Here is a 23,512-nt window from a genome sequence, read left to right as displayed (position 1 = left end):
CTAGCATGTTGACATGTTTTCTCTATTCACTACAACAATGTGGTGAAGGTTGGAGAAAAAAAGAGGAGGGAAAGAGAGACTGAATATAGAGAAAAATTCATAAGAGGTGTTGCATTATTGGTTAAGTGTTCTGTTATCGTAGACAAGTGAGGACAGTTATCACGGCCGAATAATATCGTGAACAATAAACTCATATCGCCCCAAGCCTGCTGTTGCAGATACTTCAAATGAATCTCCATTTCATAATGTAATTAAAAACAATTAAAGCAGATTTTAGGGGAGAACCTTTTCTTGTACGAATTCAGGGTCTAAAGATATATAGAGTGTATGCTGGATGTGTATAGAAGATACATGTGTATGCTGTACAGGCTGTACATTTGTAATCTGTTATGTTGGGCTATAAAAATAATATTGACTCGACTTAAGATGCATGGCCAAAAGTACAATTTAAACAACCCAGCATGCTTTGTGTATTACAGTAAAGTACAATATAGGGATGTTAAAAATGAACCATTTAACCGCTAACCCGACACTAATCATTTTGACTGATTTTAAACAGTTAAAAGAATAATTTTTTTTAACAGGGCAAAAATGCGGCCTGGGTCTTGAGGAGTTGAAGCATTTATTCACCCACAAATGAACTGTAGACACACTGCACTGCTACGTTCATAGCTCTAACGTATACTGTTAACTTCATACTCACCATCTCTCTCTCTCTCTACCGGACACTCGCTAATGTTACAGACTTGCACTACACCGGCGTAAAACCCTGATGGAGTCTCCCAGACGGACCCACAGCTGACAACCTCGCAGCTAAACTAATATATGTGGTGGAGACTTATTGGGAAAAGTGGCTGCGTGTGTCCACTAGAATGCACACAACACCGGGGCTGCCAACTCTTGTGTGCACACTGCAGTTGTCGGTTAATGATGGTTATCGTTGTAGCTGGGCGGCTTGTTAGCCCTTCTACCACAGCAACCCTGCAGGCAAGGCAGGAATCTTGTGGGTCAGTGGTTGATGATTGATTAATATCCAACAACAACACACGCTCCTTTACCTGAGGGCCACTTAAAGTCAGCGTGCCTGCTTCACGCCACATTCGTTGTGACTTGGCTTTTTGTTGAGTCGAGCACAACGCAGTGCCAGCTCAAAAGGGTTTTATCGGGTTATAGTGTGCGACTAATGTTCAAAGAGAATTTTCTTTTCTTTTGGTGTGCATGCTTTGACACCGAGATCTGAGGCTCCTTCATCTGTGCTACAGAGAAACAGCCGCTGTGGAATACATGACCCGACAGCACTTATACATGTACACACTCAGTGTAAAACATCTGAACAACAACACATAGCATGCATGGACCCACTGATGACACACACACACACACACACTTTGAACAGTTAGGAGCTGTTTTTGTAGTTGCATGTCTATGTAGCGTTCAATGTTCAGTTCAACCGAGACCTTTCCAAAAAGTACATCATACAATCTTATATCTCTGAAAAATCAATGAATTATTTATTTTTATTAATTTATATGTTGTACTTGTTATTATTATAATACTAGTTATTATTAATAATATATGTATTTAGTTTTCTTCCTTTAAATATATTCTTTTATTTGTTATTCTTTATTTATCTTCTGTCACACACACACACCAACATCTGGTGAGATCCACTCTGACGAAGATTGATATCACCAAAGCAGTAGGACCAGACAGGGTACTTTGGGACCACAGAACTACAGTTTAATGCCTGCACAGCCAGATCATTGATCGTTCTGGCAATTAGTCAGGGGTTGACCCCGACTCTATTCATATGTTGGCACTAATTAGCAGGTGTCTGTGTCTGTGCTCACCCTAGCGAGCTGGCACTATCTTGTGACTTTCAGCAGCTTTTGTACCTGACTGCTGTCGACTGCTGACCCTCTCTCATCCAAATATGGTCACTGCTGGCTTAAAAAGAAATCAAGATGGCGACAGCCCAAAATGACAAACTTGAGGTTTCAAATTGGCAGTCCATGTAAGGTGTATTATCCAATGTCAGTAAATTAAATGACATTTCACACATACAGTATATTTAATAACACTGGTATGTTCCCAAGATACAGCTAACAAAGCCACACAAAGCTGGTATACAAGGCTCCAGAATACTCATTTTTCCTGAACAGAGCCTGAACGCATCATAATATAAATGTAACCTTCCTCCTTTTAAACAATTTCAACACAGATCTGTTGTGTAGCATTATCAGGGATTGGTGAACAGCATTAATGACATCCCGATCACATATTTTTACTGAATATCAACCGATCGGCAGTAAATCTTTATTTCACACTGTGATTGTTAAACTGTGTAATTAATCCGCGGTTCACATGACTGCCTAACCGTGAGGGGGAATCCGTTACACCGCTACTTGTTAAACAGTAGATTGAAAGATGATAAGGATGGTGGTGACAACCATGATGAGGATGATGAAATGATAAACCATGTGAATGCTGTCTACCCAAAGAACTAAATCTCTCTCTCTCTCTCTCAAAGAGTAGCACTAATCACAGTCACTCTGTTGTCCACCACTCACTGCTGTATCCCATACATATGTCTCTGTACGTGTGGCCAGCAATCAAAGAGTCGATCATCCTCCAGTGGTTAGATGCCCTAATTGGAAGCTAACCTGATAGAAAGTGTGCCGGTTGGCCCCTGGGACGCGGCTCTTTTTTCCCTGGGCTGCTGTATTGTGTCTGTAAATGCTCCGGAAGTCACTTATTGTGTTTCGGGCTTCACTGATGCTCGCTGTGTGTGACGCGGCAATTTAATAATCGCTGTGAAATTGAACACGTTCAGCTGAGCGATGTGTTGTGTAATGTAAATTGGCATCGGGTGATGTGAAATCACCGCGATGCTGAAATTACAAATGTGAAAGCTGAATTTGATTAAAAATAACGAATGAGAAAACGGCAGCAGTTACCTGGATCTGACTTGGAAAAGGTGTCCATGTCCAACAGATTTCTGCAACGAAAGGAAAGAGGTTGTTAGAGAGCTCAGATTATTTCATATTTAATAAACAGTTTCAGGGTTGCTGAAATGGTGCAGCGGTGGCCCATTTTGTGTCTTAATCACTGCTGTCTTCAGTGAAACAAAGAATACAGCACCGTACTTCTCCTGTACAACACTCAAACCTGTACAGTCAGAATACCACCAGGCTCTTAAGGTACTTCACACCATTGTTACTGCCTAAGAAATCCTAATTTACTGAGCTGGTTTAATCTTATCAAATCAGAACCGCAAAACGGGATTGAGAAGCATGTGTTCTTAAAACAATCACCAAAACTACGCCGTTCATCAGAACCAGAACCTGTAAAAACATGACAACATTATCGGCAGATTTTCATCTCACAGACGGTCTACGAACACGTTGTGTGTGACAACCGCTTCCTTTAGAAAAAGCAACCAAAATGGAAGCTTAAAATTGTAATATTTCCTCAAAAACACTTCATTCTACATTCGTAATTTTGCTCCAAATAAACCGTTTGGTCTAACCAGATGCTGTAAAAAACATTCAATTCTGCGCTCCTCAGCCTAAATGGTAAATGGACTTGTACTTGTACAGCGCCTTTCTGGTCTTCCGACCACTCAAAGCTCTTTTACACTACATGGCATTCACCCAGTCGCACACATTCACACACCAATGGCACAACCATCGGGAGAACTTTGGGGTTAAGTGTCCCAAGAAAACCTTGACATGGACTAGCGGAGCTGCGGATCGAACCACCAACCTTCTGATTGAGGGAAAACCCGCTCCAACACTAAGCCACAGTCACCCCAAGATAAGTCTAACTGGGGATCCATGATTAACTGCAGGTTGTGAAAATGTAAATATAGATAGCATATTAAGTCTCCATTTTTTTTTCCAACATTGGCAACACTTTCCCAATAAAAGTGTTAGATATATAGATTCCACTGTTTTCCATTTTTTGTAAAATAAATTATCAAAGAAATACAAATTTAAGTTTTTTCTTTTTTTATGATTTATGGCATTGTAACTGTGTTATACTGCACAAAAGACATGTTGGAGTTCTCTCTACTTCTAGCGATGACTGTGCAGTTTCCATAGAGGTGCAGGACTTTTATATCGCAGTGAAAATAAAGCAAAAAACGCCCCAAAACTGCTGGTTGTTCAGAGGGTCAAAGAGCTTGAGGATACGGGTGGGTGACATGGGCTAAAACTTATATCACAGTATTTGTTTGTTTTTGCTGTGACAGTATCATATCACAGTATTAAAATTGAAAGGAATACTCCACTGAAAACACAATTCTACCTCTTTTGGCAATGTAAGGGTATACATGTCGGGCCCAATGTGACAGCGCTGACAACGGTGAAACTGGTATACTGCCCACCCCTACGTTAAAGTCCACTTAGGGAGGAGGTTGTGTTGGGTGGTTGGCGTCTTAAAAACACAGACTTTCACCCAGGAGTCCAGTGTTCGTGTGCCGTGTGAAACCAAAGTCAGTGTCAAGCGTCATAATTTGAAGCGCAGGGCCACTGACCGAGCGTCTGTATTTGACGAGTTGGGAGTGAGAACATGTTGCTCATTCCCTGTTCAATAATATTAAAGCTGACACTTCAGAGGATTTCATTTTTCTTCATTTTGTAGCTGCGTCAAGGGAAATGAATCATACTAACAAACACAAAGAAGCATCATGACACACAGACATCAAATCATTGACGGCATTACCACCCAATTTCCTCCTAACAACTTGACACATTAGTGAGAATTGACTGTGATAACAAACAGCGTGTTCAATAAAGAGCTGAGAAGCAGTAAGTGGCAGGTTGAATGGTTCTTCTCCAGGGGGTTTGGAGCTGTCGAGGCGTCTACGGGGGAGCGGCACAGTGAGCATCCTCACACGTTTGTGTCGACATACAGTGTGTTCGTGTTCATGTTCATGTGCTGGCTGCGTATGATGTTATATTTATGGTATTCTTATTTCTGACAACTTGACACATACTTACCAGTGGAAATCTGCCATGTGGCTCTGAGCCGACTTACCTGTTTATTAACTGGCAAAGCCTGATAACTAAATATCAATTTTTCAGTTACTCCATACAAGCATCACGTAGCTGTTTATTGGTGCTGTATTGCCGTTATTAATAGCCTCCCAGATGTGAGCGTCTCTTCCTGTGTGCCTCTGACTGCTGGCTGGAACATACAGTATATCTACAGGGAACTGGAGACATTTCCTAAGGGCCACGCTGCCAAGTCTGGTTTCTTATTCAATACTTAATCACACCATCCCTTTTTGCATGTTGCTGTGTTGCTTTTATTCATTCACATCTTATGCAATGCGTGCTAAGAGTTTGAGCATCAGCAGCACCCTGAATCCATAAAAAAAGAATCCTTGCAATAATGAGGCTCAAATTTCAAATTTTTTTCACATTTTTCAATGAAGTTGCCTTGCATTTCTTCTCTCTGGGTGAACATGTGTAGTGAGGGATTTATTAGAGGTTGCTTTCTCAGCAGGGGCTCCACTTTGATGAGGCGATGAACCACCAGAGAGAACATGCTGCATTTCGGCAGAAATACCGGAATAATTAGCTATGCTTATTTCTAGGCAACTGTCTTTCTTCTGAAAAACTATGAAGGTGTTTTTTTTTTTTTTTGGTGCTGCACTTTTGCTCCAAGGGCAGAGAATCTGTGTTGGCGCTTAATCTCTGTACTGAGGGGACAAAGGTTTTTTCTTGTAATGTGGCCTCATGCTTGAGACCTTCAGGACATGATATGGGGGGAAGTTGGGTATCCAATCAGAGCCCTCCCATGCTGTGATTGACATTCTCCCACTGAGATGTCCTGGCTCCCTGTGCTCACTGACCTACCTGGCATTTCACTCTAAAAGCACCGCTGAAGTCATTTTTTTAGCATCACACCACCCACCACGCTGTTCAGCCATCACAGCCGCAACGCAGCTCTCAAATGCCTTCACGTCACCACAATGGAGAACACTACAAACTTCTGACACTCTCATCATACACTCAGTTCATTTACAACATTAGAAGTGTGTAAAATGACATTCCTTCATCCTCGTTGAAGAATCCAGAATCTAGAAAAAAAAAAATATATATATATATATATATATATATATATATATATGACATACAGCTAAAAGACATCGTACACCTTCTCTGAGTCTGTCCCCCACAAACAAATGTCCATTAATCCACTTAGATAGCATAGAAAACGCAATTTAGAACTGCAGAACAAATCATTTTGTTTCTAGTGGTGCAACAGGTCACAAAACGCACAGTTCGGATCGTATCACTGATTGGACACACGGATAACAGATCGGATCAGCACAAAGGAGAAAAGGGAGCAGATATAACTTTTAGAGGTCTCTGATCATGTTGTTTTGCCGCTGATACTAGTTGTCGATCATTGATGATCCATATTGACAGATACAGATCCCTTTGTTTGATTATACAGCTGGTCTACAAGGATCCAGACTTTTTTGCCACCGTCCCAAAAATCGTTTTAACCGCTCTGAGGTCCGTAAACCATCACATCCTAAATGTTATCTTTTGACTTTGTTATAATCATCTATGGTTCCAACAGACGACATCACATCAATCCTGGCTTCTCTTCACTGGCTCCCTGTTCGTTGTAGAATTGATTTTAAAATTTGACTGATCACTTTTAAAGCACGTATGGGTCTGGCCCCAACATATATAATAATAATAATAATAATAATACTTTTGTTTTATATAGCGCTTTTCTAAGAACCCAAAGACGCTTTACATAGGGGAGAAACAAACAGAACAAACTAAACAAAGCAAAACAAGACAAAACAAAACAAAAAATATAGAGGAAATGTTGACCCCTTATGAGCCAGCTCGCAGCCTTAGATCCTCAGGTGGAGGGGGGGGGGGCCTTCTGAATGTTCCAAAAGTTGAGGCTGAAAACTAAAGGTGACCGTTTTTCCATCAGGACCCCTCAGCTTTGAGACGAGCTGTCTGAGGAGATGAGGCAGAATCAGTAATCTCTTTTAAATCACTTCTTAAAATTTGTTTATGTGATGTCGTCGTTTTACTGCTCTATCTTTATTGTATCGATTGTTTTTTTTTTGTTTCATCTATTAACTCTTGCCTTGGTTGGTCTTGCTTTGTTGGGCCTCACTGTTGATCTTTTTGTTGTTTTATTGCCTTGCTTTTGCTGCTTTGTCTGTTAATGCACTTTGTAAACTATTTTTAAAGGTGCTATATAAATAAAGCTATTCTTCTTCTTATTATTATTATTACTACTATTATGGTGTTTTTCTTCTTCATAAAAACACAATTCAGAAAAAAAGAGAATTAGGAAATAAAAGATTGTATTTTCATGGATTAAAACAAATCTTGTCATTATTAGTTTTAATGATGTATTTAATCTGTTTAGAGCTACTGTAAACAGGTCATAATTCCTTTTCTAATATATGTTTATGTCGCTGTGAAAACATGTTTATTCAAGTTTCTCACCAAGACATCAAACAACGTTATTTATTAGCTACCTTTGCCCAGTACTCATTTTCACTGAACAGGGCCCCGTTCCTCATACCTGGCTAACTGAGTTAGCCGGATAGTTTTCAGGATAAGATTACATAAATCAGGTTTTTCGGTTCCAAAAAGCAAGTTTGGCAAAATCACCATAGCAACACATCCATAAAATTTTAACCTGTTATATAATGTATGTATGTATGTATGTTTTATCACAACATTTAGCCAACAAGCAGAACATCAATCAGCACAAATGCTCAGTTTTCTACTGTTTGTGGAGCAGCCGTCCATCCTCGTCCACTGCAGGTGACGTTAGTGATGCCGTACGGAGACTGATCAGAAGAACAGGATAATCAATCAAAGATAATCACTCATTGTTTAGCTGTGAATGTATTTTAAGGATTTTGGAACTTCTTGTATTGCTGCTCAAGAAAGACTATTTGTTTAAGAAAGAAGAACCGATAAGAGTATCGATAAGGAACTGAACTAATAAGCAGCCTTGATAAGAGTACTAGTATAGAAGAAATTTTTCAATTTGGGCTAACTGCATTTCCTCTGCTCAAATTCAAATATCTTCAGCTCAAGCTCTTATTGCACCACCTACAGCAAATCAGCTATATCTGAACACACCTTTATGTATGCACTCTAGTGCCCCAAAGCTGCAATAATCTATATTTTATATTATAGATCAAATGACTATGTGTAATGTAAAAGTTAGAGAAAGAAACCCAAATATCAGACTAACTACTAATTCAGGGGGACTTAGTTTAGTAAGTCCCAAACAAACGTGTATAAACCGGACAGCAACCTCCGGTTCTGCCGAGTGCAGCCAATTCTCTATACTAACCAGCAGGGGGCGACTCTTCTGGTTGTATAGAAGTCTATGAGAAAATGACCCTACTTCTCTCTTGAATTATTACCTCAGTAAACATTGTAAACATGAGTTTATGGTCTCAATCTCTAGTTTCAAGTCTTCTTCAATACAGCATGATGTTCATTTAGTAAATTATGGTCCATTTAGAGTCAAACAGACCATAAAGCAGGGTATGCTATAGGGCGGGGCTTACTGCGATTGACAGGTTGCTACCGCTACCTGAGCCATATCCGGCGTCACTACTGCACTCCTCCGCATTCCAAATTTGGTAACTTCCGTTCATCGGATTCAAAAAAGCCAAGATGACAACGGCCAAATATTCCAAGATGGCGACAGCTATAATCGTCGAACTCAAGGCTTTATAACGGCAGTCCACAAACCAATGGGGGACGTGACGATGACTCCATCCATTTCTTATATACAATCTATGGTATTAGCCTGTTTACCTACTGCTACATGAATGCTCATCGCAACCACAACTCAACAACTCGTTTGGCTGAGACTTTAGTAAAGATTCTTTGCCTTGTCGTAAACATCCATTTTAGTCAATTACATTCATTACTGTTCCGTTTTACGGGTTTAACACGCGGTCTGCCAGCTTTGGACGAAGCAATAAGCCGGTTAGGAGTAGAGAAAAGCCATCGTCACATCCTCCGTTTCATCACAGAGGTCCGATGGAGGCTGATCCGCACAAGAGCCGTCTTAATACTGCCTGCAGCCAAATCCAATAAAGGCTTTTTGCAACTGTAAATCAATACATCGGCAAGTTCCTGACACACACCACTGACACCACTACGGTAGGAGTCTGGTTACCCTCCACTAGAACACAAGAAAGGAAATACCTGAAGTCCTTCATTATATCTTTCACATTTACATTCCAAAGTAGTTTTTGTTTAGCATCACTAACCCTTAGCAGTTTTGCAACCGTTTCCTGGAAATTACGTATATGACTAATTTGCACCAGCAAATATGTTTTAAAGGACAGTTACTGACATCTTTTATCAGCGTACTGATACTGAATGCCTCTTAAAGTATTTTTCAATTTTGGTATGGTTATGTTTAGGCTAATAGTGTATTAAGGAACCTGCTTGCACAACTTCTTATACCTTATACTTGCTGTCGCACCACGACAGTCTACACTGTACCGAAGATAATATAGGCAAGGCAAGACAAGGCAAGTTTATTTGTATAGCACATTTCAACAAGGCAATTCAAAGTGCTTCACATAAAACCATTAAAAGCATCAAAATATATTGCAAAAGAAAAGGAGATTTAAAAACAATTAAGAACATTCATTAAAACACTAAAAATCTAAAAACAGAATAATAGTTGCAGTGCAGTTTAAGAAATAAAATACAGTAGTAGTAAAATGCAGAAAATGATTAATATAATTGAATCTGGTTCAATTAAAGGCAGCAAACATAAAAGTCTTCAGTCTTGATTTAAAGGAGCTGAGGGTCCCAGCAGACCTGCAGCTTTCTAGGACTTTGTTCCAGATATGTGGAGCAGAAAAACTGAACGCTGCTTCTCCATGTTTAGTTCTGACTCTGGGAACAGAAAGTAGACCAGTCCCAGACAACCTAAGGGGTCGGGATGGTTCATAAGGTAGCAGCAGATCAGCTATGTATTTTGGCCCTAAACCATTCAGTGCTTTATAAACCAACAGCAGGATTTTAAAGTCAATTCTTTGTTGGACAGGAAGCCAGTGCAAAGACCTCAGAACTGGAGTGATGTGATCTACTTTCTTGGTCTTAGTGAGGACTCGAGCTGCAGCATTCTGAATCAGCTGCAACTTTCTGATTGACTTTTTACAGAGACCTGTAAACACAGTTACAGTAGTCGAGTCTACTGAAGATAAATGCATGGACAAGTTTTTCCAAATGCTGTTGAGACATAGGTCCTCCTTGATATATTCTTCAGGTGATAGTAGGCTGATTTTGTAATTGTCTTGATATGGCTGTTCAGGTTGAGGTCTGAATCCATAACTACATCTAGATTTCTGGCTTGGTTTGTGGTTTTTAACATCAGTGATTGAAGCTGAGCGCTGACTTTCAATCGTTCGTCCTTGGTACCAAAAACAATTACTTCCGTTTTATCTTTGTTTAATTGAAGAAAATTCTGATTTGTTCAATGCCATTACCCAGCCCTTGTATGGGATTATAGTCCCCTGGTGATATAGTTATGTAGATTTGTGTGTCGTCTGCATAATTATGATAACACACTAATATAACTAATTTTAGACTGGCATGATAGGGTGTTTGGGTTTGGTTTCCTAAGGTAGCTGCCACGAAGATTTATATGTTTTTGGTAAGGCTTATAATATTCTACTACTTACAGGGTGACCGTGGCTAATTGAAGAGCAGGGCCGTCCTTCAATCAGAGGATCTGCGGTTTGATCCCCTGCTCTGCTAGTCTCACGTCAAAGACACTTAACCCCAAATTGCTCCCATAGCTGTGCCTACAGTGTATAGATAGATACTGAATTGCAAGTCAGATATCTGACTGTAATGTACTAACTGCTTTTTTTAAATGCACAAATAATATACCCTTTCAGTTAAAAGAAACAATCCACAAATTACATCCTTTAAAATAACAAAGAATAACCCATGAATATAATACCCATTATATTCAATATTGTGGAAGATGCTATAATAACATAAGACAAGGAGCTTTGAGGTGTTTGCAGTAACAATACTTCATATTAACATTCACTGATTTATTTGACATTTTTTCGCCAATTTTGGACACAAAGATAAACTCAGGGTTCGTCACCCCACCTCAGTTAGTGAGCAGTAAGTGAAAACCATATTAAAAAGGAGAGTCAGACAGGACTCAAGGCAGACAGGACTTAGGCAACCAAATTCCTGCCATTAGAAAGATTTTAGTTTTTTATCATATAACCAAAAGAGAAATTGTATTCCTAGTTCTAAGTAAGTAAAACTCCTTAACTTTAAAAATATAAATTGACATAAAACAGCATGACGTACAAAACACTTAAAGAAGATCTGAGCATCAGCTGCCTGTCTTGACATTAATATACTCATTCTGTGCAGGGACATGAATCTTTCCGGCTCTCCCCTTATTCTCATTTCCCTTCTCCACTCGAGTCGTATCCATTTGAACAATAACCTTCTTGTCAAGTATCTGAACCCAAATGGGGAAAGCAATCCACCTCATTACCACCTGGAGTGGCTTTAGGCGACAACAGGACATCTGGGCTGTTTGAGGATGAAACCCTTAATGGAAAAAAAAGAGATGGAAGAGAATAGATCGACTGGGACTTTGAGTGCGTGGAGACGGGCTGATTTATTTTTCCTTCGGGCAAATGCTCTTCACATTACAAAACAAGCTGACTGACTCGGAAATCGAAAAAGTGAGTCTAGGCAGCGGAGTCACGGAGCAGGAGAGCCTTTGAGAAATGAAGTCATATATTCACCTCCAGATAACCTCCCATGATAATACACCGACGTTCATGACATAGTAAAACGGTGGGGCTACATGAAACACTTTGCATCCAAATGTCAAGTGTCTGTCAAAACACATCAGTTACATCCTCTCAGACAGAGGATGCTGAACAACTGCTGCCTTCGATGAGACGCAATAACATCGGAGTTACAATCCACCTTCAAGTTCGTTTCATGTATAACTGATGCATGTGATCTTGATTCATCGTCAATGCCATTAGAGAATTCCACGTTTACTTATACTTACTCTTTGGTCACCTGAGACAGGAGGACAGTTACCTTGTGTTGTCAGGATTTGGGACAGGGAAATATCAAGCCTCATGAATGGATGTAATTTGGGAGTTGTTGTTATATTTTATGTATTTATTTACCAGGGACAGTGCACATCAATCAACATTTCAGTTTCCACCTCAATGAAAATTTGCCAGAGTTAGCTAAAGAGCAAATTTTTGTGTGTAGTCCCAGGGCAGATTATTAAAATTCATCAGCAAACGATATAGTACAACACTGTACAGCACAATACAACACAGTACAATACAATACAATGTGAGTATATAATGACAGGGCCATAGATGAGGTATGATTACTTGTGATTGCAGGTTTGGTTTGCTTTAAGCCGTCTCTTTAGTTTTTTGTTTAAAGGTTAGGTAATTAGTGCTCTATCCTAAGTCAATTGGAACACGGTTCCATTAGTGGGTGGCTTTGACTGAGAAAATAGTTTGCTCAAACTTGCTTTGTCTGTATTGATCCACACAGTCCCCTCTGGTATTCCCCACTAACCAACCGGTCACTAGGGCTGGGTGGTAAACCGGTTTTTAATTTCCTGTATGATATGAATTTTTCATATACCGTCATACCGGTATAGCCGAAACAACTGCTGTCACTCTTCAACAGGAAGCAAAATATATTGTTTGCTGCGAAAAGTGCTACGGTTGGAGTTACTTATGTAGTGAGAGGTACCCCTAAATTATGGTTAGAACTTTATAACACAACAATTAATAACCCACAACTAACGCTCTTTAACAGGGTAACACCACGGCACACAACAGTTTGTGACGCATAAACAATTTGTAACACTAATAATTGTACATTTATAAAATTTCACCGCAGAACAGCATGCTGGGTACAACTCGGTAGCTAGCCCGTTAGCACAACAGTCTGCTAACAGCTGGGAGAGGCTCCGTTGCGTTACTTAAAGAACATTAAAGAGCGATGCAGGAGGAACAAAGACAGACCGGAGATGCTCTGCTGTCTTTCTGCTGAGGTGATGTAAGCAACTTACATCACCTCAGCAGAAATACTGCCGACACCAGTGCAGCCTTTGACACCATCAACCACTCCATCCTCCTTTCCCGTCTCGAGTCCTCCCTCCACATTACTGGCACAGCCCTCTCCTGGTTCAAATCATACCTCTCCGACCACTAACAGTACATTAGCATCAATAAGGTGAACTCCAAAACAGCCCCAGTCTCTCAAAGTGTCCCCCAAGGTTTGGTATTTGGTCCCCTCCTCTTCGTCCACTCTACCTCTCCACCAAATCCATCGCTCCCACCACCCACTCCACCATCACCAACTGCCACACAGATATAAAGACTTGGATCCAAGTCACCCAAATTAACTAAACACATCCCACCACAACTTCTCCCTCTGCATCAATGGCGCCACTGTTCCTGCGTCCACAAATATCTGTAACCTTGGTATGATTTTTGATCAAACCCTGTCCTTCGAAAGCCACTTCAATCACATTAAAAAATCCTTCTTTAATCTAAAACCCATTGCCCGTCTCCACCCCTCCCTCTCCTGAAACACTCATCCTCGCCTTCATCACCACTCGACTGGACTACTGCAACAGCATCCTGTACGGCTCATCCACCAAAATCATCAACAAACTACAATACATCCAGAACTCAGCTGTCCATCTGCTCTCCACCAGAGATCACCCCAGTCCTTCAAAACCGCCACTGGCTCCCCATACAGCAAAGAATCCAGTTAAAAAGTGTCCTTTACATACAAAGGCCTTCACAACCTCGCCCCTTCATCCCTGTCGGACCTCCTGCACTGACACGGCCCCACCTCAGATCCACTGCCGCCAACCTCCTTACCCCCCCTACTCTGTCCAAGCATCGGACCTGGGGGGACAGGACCTTCTCCATTGCTGCCCTCTCCCTCTGGAATGTACCTATTTAAATCTGCTTTTAACCTATTATATAATGTATGTATGTTTCTGTTTTCTTTACTGCTTTTATGTCCTCTCTCTACCTTGTTTACCACATATTGTAGTTGCTTTTATTGTTTCTGTCTTTACCATGTAAAGTGCCTTTGAGTACCTTTTAAAGCGCTATACGAATAAAATGTATTATTATTATTATTATTATTATTATTATTATTAATTGCTCCACTTTGTTATCCAGCTAGTTGCCAACTTTGTCCGTCTGCTGTCAGGTAGTATAGAGTGGGTTTAGCAGAGCTTTTTCACTGGAAACAGCTCTCATCTCATCTCATCTTCAACCGCTTGTCCGGGATCGGGTCGCGGGGGCTACAGCTCCAGCAGGGGACCCCAAACTTCCCTTTCCCGAGCCATCATCAGCCAGCTCTGACTGGGGGATCCCGAGGCGCTCCCAGGCCAGTTTGGAGATATAGTCCCTCCACCTGGTCCTGGGCCTCCCTCGGGGTCTCCTCCCAGCTGGTCGTGCCTGGAACACCTCCCTAGGGAGCCGCCCAGGTGGCATCCTTACCAGATGCCCGAACCACCTCAACTGGCTCCTTTCCACGCAAAGGAGCAGCGGCTCTACTCCGAGTCCCCCACGGATGACCGAACTTCTCACCCTATCTCTAAGGGAGATGCCAGCCACCCTCTTGAGGAAACCCATTTTGGCCGCTTGTACCCGCGATCTAATTCATGACCCAGTCCACATGACCATAGGTGAGGGTAGGAACGAAGATTGCCCGGTAGATAGAGAGCTTTGCCTTGCGGCTCAGCTCTCTTTTCGTCACAACGGTGCGGTAGAGCGATTGCAATACCGCCCCAGCTGCTCCGATTCTCCAGCCAATCTCACGTGCCATTGTTCCCTCACTCGCGAACAAGACCCCGAGGTACTTGAACTCCTTCACTTGGGGTAAGGACTCATTCCCTACCCAGAGTGGGCAATCCACCAGTTTCCTGCTGAGAACCATGGCCTCAGATTTAGAGGTGCTGATCCTCATCCCAAGCGATTCACACTCGGCTGCGAACCGATCCAGCGAGTGCTGGAGGTCACAGCCCGATGAAGACATCAGGACCACATCATCTGCAAACAGCAGCGATGCAATCCTCAGCCCACCGAACTGTAAACACTCCTCCCCACGACTACGCCTCAATATCCTGTCCATGAATACCACAAACAGGATTGGTGACAAAGCGCAGCCCTGGCGGAGGCCAACCCTCACCGGAAACGAGTCCGACTGGACACAGCTCTCGCTTTGGGCGTACAGGGATTGGATGGCCCCCAGAAGTGGCCCCCTCACCCCATACTCCCGCAGCACCTCCCACAGTATCTCCCGGGTGACCCGGTCATACGCCTTCTCCAGGTCCACAAAACACATGTAGACCGGATGGGCGTATTCCCAAGCCCCCTCCAGGATCCTTGCGAGAGTGAAGAGCTGGTCCGTTGTTCCACGGCCAGGACGGAATCCGCATTGTTCCTCTTCAATCCGAGGTTCGACTATCGGCCGAACCCTCCTTTCCAGCACCTTGGAGTAGACTTTACCAGGGAGGCTGAGTAGTGTGATACCGCGGTAATTGGCACACACCCTCTGGTCCCCCTTTTTGAACAGGGGAACCACCACCCTGGTCCGCCACTCCCTAGGCACCGTCCCAGACCTCCACACAATGTTGAAGAGATGTGTCATCCAAGACAGCCCCTCCACACCCAGTGCCTTCAGCATTTCTGGACGGATCTCATCAATCCCTGGGGCTTTGCCACTGTGGAGTTGTTTGACTACCTCAGTGACTTCCACCAGGGAAATTGATGATGCACCCCCATCAGCCTCCAGCTCTGCCTCTACCATAGAGGGCGTATTAGTCGGATTCAGGAGTTCCTCAAAGTGCTCCTTCCACCACCCGATTACCCCCTCAGTTGAAGTCAACAGAGTCCCATCCTTACTGTATACAGCTTGGATGTTTCCCCGTTTCCCCCTCCTGAGGTTCCAGATGGTTTTCCAGAAACACCGCTCCGCCGGAGGTGTGAGTTGAAGATCTCCCGGACAGGGGCCTCCTCCAGACGTTCCCAGTTTGCCCGCACTACCCGTTTGGGCTTACCAGGTCTGTCCAGAGTTTTCCCCCACCCTCTGACCCAACTCACAACCAGATGGTTATCAGTTGACAGCTCCGCCCCTCTCTTCACCCGAGTGTCCAAAACATATGGCATCAGATCCGATGATACGATAACAAAATCGACCTTCGGCCTAGGGTGCTCTGGTACCACGTACACTTATGAACATCCTTATGCTCGAACATGGTGTTCGTTATGGACAATCCATGACTAGCACAGAAGTCCAACAACAAACGACCGCTCGGATTTAGATCAGGGAGGTCGTTCCTCCCAATCACGCCTCTCCAGGTATCCCCATCGTTGCCCACGTGCGCGTTGAAATCCCCCAGCAGAACTATGGAGTCCCCCACTGGAGCCCCATACAGGACTCCAGTCAGAGTCTCTAAGAAGGCCAAATACTCTGAACTGTTGTTCGGTGCATATGCACAGACAACAGTCAGAGTTTTCCCCCCCATAACCCGCAGGCGTAGGGAGGCGACCCTCTCGTCCACCGGGGTAAACTCCGACGCAGCGGCACTCAGGCGCCTCACACCCTGGGCAACTCCAGAGAAGAAAAGAGTCCAACCCCTATCCAGGAGTACAGTTCCAGAACCGATGCAGTGCGTAGAGGTAAGCCCCACCAGATCTAACTGGTAGCGTTCCACCTCCCGCACAAGCTCCGGCTCCTTCCCCCACAGAGAGGTGACGTTCCACGTCCCCAGAGCCAGTCTTTGCCGCCCGGGTCTGGTCCGTCGAGGTCCCTGGCCTTCACTGCCACCCATGGGGCAGCGCACCCGACCCCAGCAGTTCCTCCCGCAGGTGGTGAGCCCACAGGATGGAGAGGAGGGGGGTGCCATGTTGCTGCTTCGGGCTGCGCCCGGCCGTGCTCCGTGGCAACAGCTGCCAGTTGGAAACCAGGCTGCTGAGAGTCGTGAGACTGAACTAAAACAGTAAAGCCCAAAACAATGAGCTGAAAGACAGCAAAGCTTTCTGAGGGGACCTGCAGAGTTGAGTGATAATTATCTGTGGGTTCGTCACTACATACAACGCAATTTCACGTTGCACATAAAACTATTGATACATACAGCTTCGAGGATTTTAGCTTCAAGCCATAAAAGTGAGGCATCATATTTGGACCTATCCAGATTAGTGTTGTGTTCATATACCATGATCTCGTGGATCAACGATGTTCAAAGCGATCGCCAATAGCCGATGCCTTTGTCAATTTCAAGACAATATTTGGTTTGTTTTGCCATCAATGTAGTAGTAGTAGTAGTATTAAATTAATATTAAATTACATTTTTCTCATCTTCTCATTTTCTTGACTAACACACACACACACACCTAACACGCCAACCAACTGACTAGCAATTGAGCAAAGTTCTATGTCGTTAAATAGGCTTTGAGTACAACATTTTAAGGAAACATAGGACAAATATAATTGGCTGAAAATGAAAATAAAGGCACTGACATTATTTTGTTTTGTTTGTATAGCAGTAAAACGGACACGCTGCCTCACGTTTAATAATTTTGCACACTATAGAAAAAAAACCCGACAAAAACGCAGATGGGCTACATTTGAGCATAGGGCCAGGCAGCACTGTCACTCAGAACAGTTCTTTTTCTTTTTTTTACACACATTTGATGGAGGTACCTCACAGCTTCCACAGTAAAAGGTTTTTTTCTTCTGATAAAAGGTAGAGTCAACCCTTTAAAACCCCAGACTCTCTCTCTCTCTCTCTCTCTCTCTCTCTGAGCCAACCCCATTCTGTCACTGTCAGGGAGCGGAAACAGCCCCTTTCTAACCCCTCTGGACTGGCGGGGCCCTGATCGTGGGGGACCTGATGGCGGGGACACTGATCACCAGTAACAGCTTGTCACAATCAGCAGATTCAGGCTTTATTAGCTCATAGACGCGGACCAGGAGTGAGGGGACGCATTAGCCATTAATTCCTGGTCTGTCAATACTCTTGAGTCAGGTACACTGCCAGGGCAGCAGCACTAACACGTGTTTAAGTATTTGTGATTTGTGTTTCTGACCAGCCGACACGTCAATATTCACTCCCCTTTTAGCTCTGTTTTTGTCTCCACCAACTCCTGAATGCCTGACCTTTTAGCTGCACCACTATGTTCACCAGCTAGTTGCTAACTTTAGTCTGCCTGCTGTTTGATGCCGGGCAGGTAGTGTGCAGTGGGTTTATTGTTTCACAGCAGCCCACTGCTCCTAATATACTTAGGATGGGTAAAATGCAGAGGTAAATTGTCATATATGTACCTAATGTAAATGAATCCTGCGCCCTGGTTGGACACCCATTTCTTGAGATGTACCCCTCAATATGTCATTGCCCACAGTGTCAGTGCACAGTGGAAATAACAGAAATTAACCATATGCAGGTACAATGAGAGGGCAGAGACCAGCGGATTCAGAAGCTCCTTGTTTCTATTTCATCGGCAGATGGAGGCAGAGACCTCCACAAGTTTTTCTGTTGTGTTTGGTTGCAATTTATGGTCCATGTATGGGGAGTGATTAGTGCCATTGGGTAGCAGGTGGACAAGAGGCAAGTGTAGTTGGAAGAGGCTTTTTTAAAAGGGAAGTTATAACAGAAGTTTTACTTCCGTTATAGTATAGATGACTGGATTGAACTCTCTCCAGGGGTCTGGTTCAGTGAAAAGCTTCCTCTAAAACACCTTAAACAAGGACTCGAATACATTTGATAATTAACAGATTAAAAAAAATGCCAATCTTCTTTCCCACCACAAATACTTGTGTACTATACATATATAACCTGTATCCCAGTAAGAAAATGGAAAAAACAAGCTTTAAAACATAGTTTAATTGTTATCAAATAAAGATTTTTATAAGTACAATGTTTCATGATAGAAACATCACAGAATACGGGGCAGGGAAGGGACAGTCAGAGAGTTTCAGGTGAGTTCGTTGAGATTTGATTTGTTATGAAATAATTCATGCTGCTTGGAATCCAGAGAAAGCTTTTAATTCTAGTTAGCATTCAGTACAAACTATATTAGAAACCTTTAATAAGGGGTTATAACAGGTCTGTATGTAAAATAAAACATACGCCACCGGCTCCCAGCAAGCATATTCCCTTTACTCTTTTACTCCTTTTATTTCCTCTGCAGCATCTCCACACAAACTTTCACCATAATCTCTTTTACAAATATGTTTTACTAACCTTGCATATTTATGAGTATGTATATATATATATATATATATATATATATATATATATATATATATCACCATGTAAAAGGAACTATCTTTGGTACTTCTGCTGTGAGCCCTGACAGCCGTACAGTTTCCATGTGCTACATTCTGCTTCTTTTATGAGTTATAGTATTGTTAAATTATTCCTCTCCCTCTTCAGGCCTTGTTTAAACAACCCTTGTTCAAAGCACACTGGGAGCTCTCTCTCTCTCTCTCTCTCTCTCTCTCTCTCTCTCTCTCTCTCTCTCTCTCTCTCTCTCTGTCTTTTCTTCATTGTCAGTTGGAACATCTAATATCCACGCACTCATGTGATCTCAGAGTTGCGCTCTCCGGAGCGCTCCACGGCAGTCAGAATACCCCCCCCCCCCCCCCCCCCCCCCCCCCACACACACACACACACACACGCACTTATATACACCCACAGCACATGCAAATTCTTCCTTTAAAAGAAATAAAAAGAGTTGCTCCATGCACGTTAAAGACACACAATACTGATTAAAAGCGCGAGGAGAAGTCTGACATTCATAGAAAAATGTACGCACAAGAATATCATTGCACCTTATAAAAAAATAATCACGACGACAAAACTGAATGCTACAGCAAGCATCCAAAAATGAGTGAATATGTGAATGTCAAAGATGAATGCTTGACAGGTGACTGGGGGGGGGGGGGGGGGGGGGGGGGGGTGCGGTGCTTACCTGCAGGAAACGGTGATTTCAATCTTTGTCGCAGGTACGGCGGAGTTGAGGGGGTCGAAATCCCCTATTGTCGCCATGGCTGAGGCTTCTTTCTTTTTTTAAATCACTTCTTCTGAAGCGTTGAAGTTCTCACTTATATCACAGCGCGAGTTTGCCTCTGTGGCCGGAACGTGTTTGTTCCATCCACCCGAGAAAATGCCGAGAGACGGAGAGCGGATCGACCGGCACCGGTGTTTGGAGTAGTTGTTGTCTCCGCTGACGGTCGCTGGAGCGCAGTTGAGGGTTAGGAGGCATACCTGAGGATGAGGCTTTCATTCATGGCGAGAGAGAGAGGGGGGAGAGAGAGAGAGAGAGAGAGAGAGAGAGAGAGTGGGGGGTGGGTGGGGGAGAAACCGGAGGATCCAGAAGCCCCTCGTTTCTCTCCATCCATCGCCAGGTGGAGGCAGAGATCTCCACAAGTTTAACTTGTGGTCCGTGTATGGGGGTGATTAGTGCCGTAGCGGAACGGAAGGACAAGAGGCAAGTGCAGGTGGAAAAGGCTTTTTTTTTCTTTTCTTTTTTTTTTTAAATGGACCGTACAATGTTTTTGGATGTTTATTCGTTCCCTGCAGTTCCAGCCCTGTCTCCTAAAAATGACTTTCCTATACAGGATTTGGGAAATGGATGCAGGGTTTTCAGGATATTCAGCCCTGATTCTAATTCAAAACATCAGCAGAGTTGTTGTCTCAAACATACTTTTAAGGCCACCGTCATTTACAATCTCCAGCAGCTGATCTTCCTCTGTCCTCACATACTATGCAGAGTGGGTTTGGCGCGTGAGAATTACTCCTGATATTTAATTATATTGTCTGTTAAATGAAGCTTTCTTTTTCTTGGAAGTTGTAAGCTCTTCTTCTGTCTCCTTAGTGAGCCTTTTCCCCTTTGCAATGAAGCTCTCCAAAAGTTTTTTACTCATTTTCGCTAGCTTGTGGGATTAAGTTTTGAGGTAACGTATCACGTGACCGAGACAAGTGTCTTGACGTGTGTCAAGAGACACAGGCGCATGTAATTGGGAGAGAATCCGGTCATTTTTCAAAATAAAACATCTTTCAGACTCTGATTGTAGTGTATTAACGAGGCGGACCCACATGTAGCGCTGGTTACTTTATTCGGCCATGGAAAACTCTTAAGTCTGTACTGCGCATGCGTGCTACCACTACTAAGAAAGGACTGTGTTCACTGAGGTCCAAAAAGCAATTGTACTCATTACAACCATAGTAACTTAATGTGATCAATATACCACACTGATAGTCAATAAAATGGAAAAAATATAAGTTACTTATTCTTTCTGTGCAGCCTGGTACCAAATGACCAAAGGTTGGGGGTCGCTGGTGTATGGGATAAAAAACACAAGGCTTTTACCCAGGCGGGTAAAAGCAAAGCTGATGTGGAAGTGTCTTAAAACTTGCATTCTCTCTAATGGCCATCAGGGGGCGACTCCTCTGGTTGTATAGAAGTCTTTGAGAAAATTACTCTACTTCTCTCTTGATTTATTACCTCAGTAAACATTGTAAACATGAGTTTATGGTCTCAATCTCTAGTTTCAAGTCTTCTTCAATACAGCATGATGTTCATTTAGTAAACAATGGTCCATTTAGAGTCAAACAGACCATAAAGCAGGGTGGGCTTTAGGGCAGCGTTGGTATTTTACGTAAACGTCATAACATTGTTTGAAAATCTTAAAGAATGTACCATTTGGTTTTAGACGTTTTTTTTCGTATACTCATGTTAAACACATTGCACCCTGCTCATATCCTTACACCTGGGACCCGTTCCTCGTACGTGGTTCAACTAAGTTGATTAAATGTCCTATTAGCCAGCTTAAATTAACCCGATGATTGAAGTCAGGCTATCTCGGTTTCTCAAAGGCTGATCCGTGCTCAAACAATCTTGTTAATTCGAACCAGCCGTCAGTTATCAGGATAATTGCGAGTGCCCGTCCTTCTTCAAAAGGGGGAAGCGTCGATCACCGAAACCATGACTTTCTAACAGTACAATGGCAAATAAACTCAAAGAAAGAGCTTCTTTTTTTCTCTGCTGGCGAGCAGGAGATGATCATTAACACATATGAGGAATTCAAGACCATAATCATGGCAAAATCTAACACCGCCACCGCTGCGAGGATGCTGGACAAGAAGCATGGCAAAATATCGCAGACAAGTTAAATGCATAAGTGTTGGGAAAATGTATAGGCTAATTTTAGGTGCCTCATCACCCCAATCAATCAGATTATATTTCTTTAAATGTGCCTGCCGGCAGTAGGCTTAATAGAATGCATCATCGAATGAGTAATAATGATCTCAACTCTTTCAGAAAAAGTAGATAAAAACAAGCCGAATTGATACGAATTAATAGATACTTATGAGGATATATGTACTGTATGCGCTTATGTATCATGTACTATAAATGTGTATATACATGTATGTGTAGATTATCATATAGAAGTAGGTGTGTCTGCGAATCTGTGTATGGGCGGATCAGTGTGTATGTATGTATTATTCATAATCAGAAATTCAATCAATTGAAGCAGTGGAAATAAATTGTGTGTGATTCTCTCTATTCTTATCATGAGTCCACCTTAACCATTTTCTACAATAATGAGATGCTATGGTGTACTAATAACACTGTCATATAATTATGAGTGCTTTCAACCCCCATTTAGTTGCAAACCATATACCCATTAACCATATAAATGAAACATGCAAACATAAAGAGAAAAATATGAAATGAGTCCAACATTACCCAAAGTCATCTGAACACCTAACTAAAATGATGGTGGGCAATTCTGTCCCTTGCTGCCGGGCCGGTCTGATCATCCAAGTGGAGTGGCTCTAGGTCATCCTCAGGATGGTCCATGATAACTGGGACCCTCTCCTTGCTGATTGTAGACATATTGTGGAGCACTGCACATGCCACAGTGATGTCACATGCCCTGTCTGGTGCCACCCGCAGCCCCCGCAGACATGTGAATCTGGCCTTCAGTTGGCCGAAGGTCATTTCAATCCGGACTCTCGTTCAAGCAAGAGCCCCGTTGAAACGGACTTGAGGGCCTGGTGCTGGCTTTGCATAGGGGGTCATGAGGTAGGGCTTGCAGGCATAACCCCTGTCTCCAATTAGGAGTCCATCGTAGTGACCTAGTATATGATATGTACAATGTTGGATCACCTCTACATAAAATAAGCAATTTCTGAATGACATGAGATTTGCTATACCTTGCTCGAAACTGTGGCACAGTGTAGACTCTCGGAATATTCTGGAGTCGTGGACGGAACCCGGCCACTTGGCCTCAACATTTGTTATGAGGCAGGTGGACTCACAGATCATCTAAGATAAATTGCAGTCAAGTCATGGGTATTGTACAGTACATGGGTAGCCTACAGCAGGCAATTGCAAGGTCCATGACCCCTA

The 23,512-nt window shown here is 42.8% G+C and overlaps 1 protein-coding gene across 1 annotated transcript in view; it reads right to left on the bottom strand.

The window, feature by feature from the left end:
- Positions 1–20,429, bottom strand: part of LOC137874052 (copine-9-like) — a 237,599-nt gene extending 217,170 nt beyond the window's left edge. Inside the window, exons 1-2 of the mRNA XM_068712676.1 lie at positions 20,066–20,429; positions 2,958–2,998 (exon numbers count right to left, since the gene is read on the bottom strand). Coding sequence (XP_068568777.1) covers positions 2,958–2,998; positions 20,066–20,142 — 118 coding nt within the window. The 5' untranslated portion in view covers positions 20,143–20,429. The remainder of the gene's footprint in view (positions 1–2,957; positions 2,999–20,065) is intronic.
- Positions 20,430–23,512: the final 3,083 nt, after the last annotated feature.

This window comes from Cebidichthys violaceus, unplaced genomic scaffold (genome assembly GCF_023349555.1).
Source record: "Cebidichthys violaceus isolate CVI_PGR_0920_01 unplaced genomic scaffold, fCebVio1.0.p SCAF_17, whole genome shotgun sequence".
NCBI lineage: Eukaryota > Metazoa > Chordata > Actinopteri > Perciformes > Stichaeidae > Cebidichthys > Cebidichthys violaceus.
This window is presented reverse-complemented; position numbering and strand designations above follow the sequence as displayed.